The 7,829-nt window shown below is 39.5% G+C and overlaps 1 protein-coding gene across 1 annotated transcript in view; it reads right to left on the bottom strand.

The window, feature by feature from the left end:
• CMC1 (C-X9-C motif containing 1) overlaps nt 1–7,829 on the bottom strand; it is a 48,140-nt gene that overhangs the window by 7,483 nt on the left and 32,828 nt on the right. The window contains exon 3 of the mRNA XM_048950667.1: nt 887–977. Coding sequence (XP_048806624.1) covers nt 887–977 — 91 coding nt within the window. The remainder of the gene's footprint in view (nt 1–886; nt 978–7,829) is intronic.

Below are 7,829 nucleotides of genomic sequence, written 5' to 3'. Positions count from 1 at the left end.
AGGAGGCATTACTTTCAGAGCAGTACTCATAGTATCTTGACCATTAATTTTGTCACCTTACTTGTAATTTTAAGAATAATGATTCAAGCACTAAATATTTTTCCATAGCACGTATTATTTGTGCAGTATGTTTTTGTTTGTTTCTTTGTCTAAAAAAAGGTAGAATTTAAGGTATGGAGTTACAGACGTATAGAACTGAATAACTTTGAGTTCCCACTGCAGTTAGGCTTGAACTCTTGTGTAGCTGCATCTTTTTAAGTTAATTCTCAAACTTCAAACTCCACCTATCATTACGCTAGAGGCTTTTAACATTAAGCTCTGATTTAGCAGGGTATGTATGACGTGCATTCTATCACAACCCAACCCACCCACATCAAGTTCAGAGAACACCAACTCCACACTAAGAAATCCAAGACTAACTTCAGCCTAGTGACACTGTGGGTATATCAGACTTCAAAAAGAGAAATTTAAATCCATAAAATATCCATAAACATTTAAAGACAGTTCAAGAAGCAAAACCAGAATGAACTTATCCTGTTTCTATAACAGAATTTGCTTCTACTGTTCACCCACATCCTCAATTCAGCACACTGAGTACAGGGCTGCATTTCACTTGGGCTGAAATTCTGGATCCGTTAGCAATATTTAAATGCAAGAAAGCATTTTTAGCCATAGGACAGCTTTCTTAATGAAATCAAAAAAGTCTTGTCAGGTAGAGCCCTGACCACCATCCTTTCTTCTAAAGCAAAGACATGATTTTCAGAACAAAAACCATCAAAGTCACAAGGTTAGCAAAACCCTTCTTAGAAATACTAAATTTTCTATTCGATTCTACATTAGTACAGCCAAAAACAGGGAGTGAAACAAAGGCTCAGGAAGGACTTACTAGCCAACGAGGCAATCTTTCAGTGCCGTGTTCTCTTTCCGACACTTTACCACCATAAGGAAACCAGTTTCTTTGCAGCACTTAGTAAATGCTACAGAAAAACAAAAAGATTAGAATTAGAAAAACGACAGTAAAAAAAAAATCCCTGTGTGTATGCTTTTCCACAGGAAAAATAAAAAATAAAATAACCTCACAAATCAGACCTGATTTATTATTAACATAGCCATAGTTGGCCTGGAGCCTCATACTGTTTATAAGGTTTTTGTGGCTTGTTTAGACACAAGATTTTAATTAGGATTCTCCCCTGATATCGTATAATGTGTGCACCCACTGCTATGGCTAACACTAACAAATTTATGAAGCTACTCTTGCAGCAAATCCATGATTCTTAGACTGCTTTTCATATTGACTATTCAAGGCTACCGCAGCAAAACAAAAGGAAGCATGAAGAATTAGGTAAGCCAAGATTGTCAGTATTTCCTCTTCAATGGAAGAATTATTTTGAATAATTAACGTATATTTATATCTAAAATTAAGAGTGCAGTAATGTTGACACAAACTACTGTCTCAAAGAAATGTCACTGCCAATCCCCTCTTGAGAAGGCATCTTTGAGATACAAGACAAGAAACTGTGAGGTCGTGGTTCTCTCCTGGAGTGCAGGCAGAAAGTCAGCAGTTAGTTTATCAGCTGGGATTGCCAGGTGGTACTCAGTGCACTGCACTGCTCCACGGGGGACTGGCATCTCCTCTGTGTCATGTGGAGGTGCCGCCTTGAGGTGTTCTTCAATATTGAAGTCCAAATGGCCAAGAAAGGAGCACTGTCCCTGAAAATACTGACCACCTTCAAAGTTCTTGGAATCACAATCTTTGGAACAAGAGAATATAAAAGGGAGGAGAGACAATCATCAGTCTCTTCCCAGGAAAAGTGATGTTGCACCTATTTGCTCAATGAAATGTAAACAGGCAGACAATCTCATGGGCCTTGAGACTTAAAGAACGAGTCAGTGAGATACAGAGACAGAAACAGATTTGGGGACTAGAGAAGAAGCCAAGTAATGTGTAAGGCTGTTTGTTTGTATATATATATTTTTTAATCTGGGAGTAACTCAAATTATGTCCTGTTACCAGCATTCTGTACGGATGTTTCAATAAATAATAAACTAGTTAGTAATTAGCTGTTACTCCATATTGGGAGATTTCAAACTATTTTCTTATGAGGACTCTAGGTTAGCAACAACTTGCATTTAACAGGTGGAAAAAGTACAGAGACAAAGATCAACCAGCAACCAAATAAAAAACAAAGCTCTTTCCAGAATTCCTTCTATTTCTTCATACCCAAGATTTTCTTGGTAATTATTTGAAATGCAACAAATTTAGATCATACAAAAATTGTTATGCTCAAACATCTTTAGTAAAACTTACAGTTAATCCAGTAACATCAAAACTTAATGCAAAGGGTAAGCTGTATCTATACTCAATATATATTTACACTGTGTTTACGTATACTCTACCTAATGTGAATATATATGCTCAATGCATTGCTCTTCCTGCTTTGTCCAAAAGCTTCTATTTCATCCAGTCAAACGAGAATATTCCACTTTTTATGCACAATGATCAGTTTCATGGCTTTAGCTGGGAGAGAGTTAATTTTTGCCATAGAGGCTCACTTGATGCTGCATTTTGGATTTTTGACGAAAACAGTGGTGGAAAGAGAGGGATGTTTTAGTTGTTGCAGAGCAGTGCTCACAGAGCCAGGGACTTTCAGCTCCTCCTGCTGTGCTGCCAGCAAAGGGCTGGGGGTGCACAAGCAGCTGGGAGGGGACACAGCCAGGACTGCTGACTTGGTGCTATGCTCAGCAACAGCTAAGGGTACAGAAAAAGGAAGGAGGGACGTTCAGAGCAATGGTATTTGTTTTCCCAAGTAACCCTGTGTGAGGAGCCCTGCTTTCCTGGAAGTGCTGCCTGCCAATGGGACGCAGCAAGCTATTCCCTTGTTTTGCTTCGCTTGCATACACAGCCTTTGCTTTTCCTAGTAAGGTGCCCTTATCTCAACTCAGAAGTCCTCACATTTTCAGATTCTCTTCTCTGTACCACCTGAAGAGAGTGAGCAAGTGGCTGCTTGGTGCTGAGCTGCTGCCAGGGCTAAACCACAACAATCAGACAGGTATCACTGCCATTCTTTGAACTGTGTATAAATACACCTCAATTTGTGCTGAAAATCAAGAAAAGCCCTCCAACACCTGCAAGTTATCAACCATACGTACATGAATGTAAAACTGTAGTGTAACCTTGTATTTGCCTTTCTGTATTTTCTAGACATTTAGTTGAGGTTTTGGATTTGCCTAGTAATTGTTCATCCTGTACAATAATTCTGCAAATCAAAACTTAGATAGAATCACAGAATCATAGAATTGCTCAGGCTGGAAAAGACCTTAAAGTTCATCAAGTACAACCGCAACCTAGCCATAGTACCCTAACTCTAACAACCCTCCGCTCAGTCATGTCCCTGAGCACCACATCCAAAAGGTTTTTAGACACATCCAGGGTTGGTGACTCAACCACCACCCTGGGCAGCCTATTCCAGTGCTTAACAACTGTAAAGATGTTTTTTCCTGATATCCAACATAAAGTCATCCTGGCACAACTTAAGGCCATTTCCCCTCATCCAGTCAGCTGTCAGCAGTGAGAAGAGACCAACCCCGCTCTTGCTGTAAGCACCTTCCAGATACTGGAAGAGAACAATAATCAGCCTCCTCTTCCCCAGACTAAACAGCCTAAGCTCCTTCAGTTGCTCCTCGTAGGATGTATTCTCCAAGCCCTTCACAAGTCAGAGATTACTGCCTATAAAAACCAGCAGGATAAAATCCTACCTTTTGCTCAAACCTTTGTCCTTTTCCCTCTAAAGCAGATATCAATCTATCTGTGAAGTCAGTGGGGCAAAGCGCACCTCCTGGCATCATGGACACCAATGACTTGGAAGTGACCCAACAGAGGCAAGCAACCCCAGGCCGTAGAAGGCTTTTCATAATTAACCTACAAAAACAGAAAATTAAATAATAAAAAAAAAAGACCCACAACACTTCTCCTGCTCCAAGTGTCAATGACGGTGGTGTCAATATCCTGCCGAAATTAAATCCACCTTTGCAAAACGTTGCAAATAACTGGCATCTTACCCATTTGAACAGCTACTGGTGAACATTCAAACAAACACAACTCCTAACATTATATGCTGGTTCTATAACCACATTCTACTTGAAAATGTACCAGATGAAAGTATGCCACAAAACTGCAATTAACTAGTTAATTACTTAATTGGAAAGACACAGTAACTTGTGCTCAAAGATACGTATTAACAACGAAGCTCGATTTCTCAGCTCTCGTGATGTGTGCTTTAGCTTCAGACCCCAAATCACCCAAATGCACATGCACAACTTCAAGGAAACTCTGAACAGCTAAAGCTTATGAAGCAGCACAAGCTCACAGCAGTATAAAAAGCATACTATTAGATTATCAAAATGTTCTTTATCTTTTACAGGTGACTGTTTTTTCTTTTGTTTCCTGGAGTGCCTACACTGAATGTCCCTACATCAGCATCTCAGAAAATTCGTACCTATTATCACATTTCTAAAAATGCCCTGTTTTTCCGCAAAACATCAGAAAGCTTACAGTTCATGTAGTGATCAGTTTGATTTCTACTCTCCACAGGCACTGCCCTAAGTGCTGTGCAATTTTTCTGTAGTAATCATTCCTCCTGGAAACTGTGAAGTAAAAAAACCACCGTAGACAACAGGAGGTCCCTCTCACTTGTTAGCCCACCCGTCTTGACTGGCTACAGGCGCAATGTCCTGGTGAACAGAACCTGAGCTACAACTGCAAGCACTGCCTGTCTGTAGGAGCCCCACGTGCAACTACGGCCAGGCAACCACGAAGCACTGCTACCAAGTAGTAACCCTGCTTCCTGCATCCATTCCACAGACCTGCAACAACAGAGGCAAAGAAAGAGCAGGTTGAAAGGTATCAGGCATTCCCACATGAGCACACAAAACTTAGCTCTCTTTTCCTTTGATTTCCAGTGCTTCAAAATCCCTTTAGCAGCCACATAAGGCCTGTGGTTCAAGACAGGTCTAGTTCAAGTGTTTACCAGAAACCTCGCCAGATTCTGGAGAATGCTGTTTTGATTATGCTCTGTCTTGCTCACAATTCTTTCATTGACCAAAACATCTCAGTGTTGGTCAGCACAAGGAGTGCTAACGCTGTGGTATCTGGAACCATTGTGTACAATCTCAAATCAAGAAGTCATCTCCATCTCTGTCATCTGACAATGGACACACTCCTCACTCTAGCACTGTCTGCACTGTAGATCAAAGCTTCGGGTGCACACCATAGGACAAAGGGAGCAGATAGCACAGGATCTAATGACAACCCCAGTTCGACATGTTAACAGCCACAAGGACAACTCAGACCTGCAAGAACGCCAACCTCGTGCTCCAGACGAGCCCACTTCCTGACACTGCTGCATGTCACACAAAAAACAACTGCTCTCTCAGAGCAGAACTGATCTCTTAAAAATCTTACACGTGGTCCCATTTTTACCATTTTGGCAAATGACTTTCCGTGACTTTGCAAATTTGTGCAAGGAAACAGTGTTTTCTTTCTGAATGCAAGCAGCAACCTACCACAATAGAACCTCAGGCAGCAGTGAAACTAGACACAAATTCAGGTCATCTGCAAATTCAGCGCAGGTTGTAACAAAGCAAAGAAATAGAATGTTTCAAACAAACAAGAGTTTTCAGACATATTTAGGAAATGGGGTGTTTTAACTTCTAGTTGCAATATAGCTGTACTGAAATTGAGCTATAAGGAAATGAAAAATAAAGACAAAGAGAGATACTGTATCAAAGCTGGCAGCGTTTGGTTGAGGAGTAAAACAGGACAGAATGTGAGCTAAAGGAAATGAGATGTGGAGTGAAAATGCCTTAGTAGGGGAAAAACAAGCTTGTGCTCCAAAAAACGAACCCTGACAAGGCTCTACCATGACATCTACATATGTCCATCACTGAAAGCTCTATGCACAGGTTAAGGACAGATCCTGCAGGTACCTGGCACTTATAACGGAAACTGGCTGTGATCACCAAGTCCAACCATCAACCCATCACCACCACGCACACTGTGCCCCTCAGCGCCACATCTGTATGTTTATTGCACACCTTCAGGACTTTCTTGTCCTATTGCCAAAGAAAAAAAAGACCAACCCCCACCTTGCCACAGCCTCACTACTAAAAATCATTAGTATTTTAAAGGAATGTTTTTCTTAATTATTTTTGACTAGTTTCCCCTCCTCTTGTTCTATTGCTCAATTACAAACTAATATGGGAAACTGATGGAAATCGAAGTGAAACTGAGTAATTCTCATTTATATTAAACTGAAGACAGACTGGATGAGTGATTTTCCCATCTATCCCAACAGATACCGACGCACACACAATATCTGCCACATTAAAGACATAATTTTCAAAGTTTAAAAGATCAGATACATTACCAGAGAGTTAGTTACAACAAAGTTGGTGACATTCCACTGGTACCTGTCCTGGGACATAATTCAACAAAAAAAGAAAACAATAATTGAGGGCACTGCTCATTTTTACCTTAGAAGATATTTGTAGGTTCAAGAAATATTTGCTTCTAAATGATGAGAATGAAAACTTCAAGGATTTTAACTTAAAGGACAGATCAACACCTGGCGTAACTTGTCCCAGCTCTGCAACATAATGATTTTCTTCCACACCATTAAACCAGATTAAAGGTTAAATTTAACATACTTAATCCCAGTGTCTGCAGATATATAAACAGTGGACCAAAAAAATAAAGCACAATCCTTAAAATGCAAGTTTTTTTTAATGCAGCCTATCAACACCACCCCCATTCCAGCCTCAAATAAAGGTAGAAAAATTCTCTTCTCTGTGCTGCATGCAAAATGAGCTGGCAGAATCTGTGTCAGACTGTAGCAAAAGTTTCAGTTACATATAAAGATTTAATAGAAAAAAAAAAAAAATCATTGCTCTGACCCAAGCATCAAAACATAATGAGAAAGTTTTGATTTTCTGTAGTGTTAAGGATAACAGATCATATTCGTGGGGATTTTTTAACACAGTATTTCTTATTTTATTTATTTAGACTTTTTTAAAGCTCAAATAGCTTTTTTAAGAAACATCATCATTTCTTTAGGTGCACATGAAAGGCTTTCCATACACAAAGCAAGAAAAGAACAAAAACTAACTGTGACACCTGTAGGCAGTGAGCAGAGTGGAAAACGGGTTGAAAATAAAACACTGAGGGATCATCATTATTTTTATTTTACCGCATGAACTGTCATTGAAGGCCATTTTGGAAGGTCCATTTATTGCAGACTTGTAACATTACCCACGCATTCATATTGCAAAATATTGTGTGATTAGAATAATATCAAAATGGTCCTTTATCAGCCATCATTATGTATCCCTCTTGCAGATGTTCTTGTACATAAAACAAATGAAATATTCTGCATTATAGAGATAAATTGATCCTCTTGGGTCTGGCTTCGGTTTATTTAAAGATTTTACAATTTTACTACTTAAGAGAAAGTCCTACAGAGGTGTTATCTCACCATTTATATTTTCTCAACACTTATGATACTGTTATCACACTCTTAAAATAATTTAAAAAAAAAAAGCAAAAAAAAAAAGCTTGTATCATGATCCATACCAGGCTTATGTTCTATTCCTGGGGTGGGTTTCTTCCCCTGCGAAAAGGAGGGAATAATTATGTCCAAGATCGGGATGGATCAGTCCTTAAGCTCTACCACTGGGAGGAGAAAAGGTGTCCAAGTAAGAAGGGGGATTTGGGAGTCAGTGGTAGAAAGACAGGGAAAACAGTTCTGCTACAGTGGAAACAAGGACAAAATTTT

Source organism: Lagopus muta, chromosome 7 (assembly GCF_023343835.1).
Source record: "Lagopus muta isolate bLagMut1 chromosome 7, bLagMut1 primary, whole genome shotgun sequence".
NCBI lineage: Eukaryota > Metazoa > Chordata > Aves > Galliformes > Phasianidae > Lagopus > Lagopus muta.
This window is presented reverse-complemented; position numbering and strand designations above follow the sequence as displayed.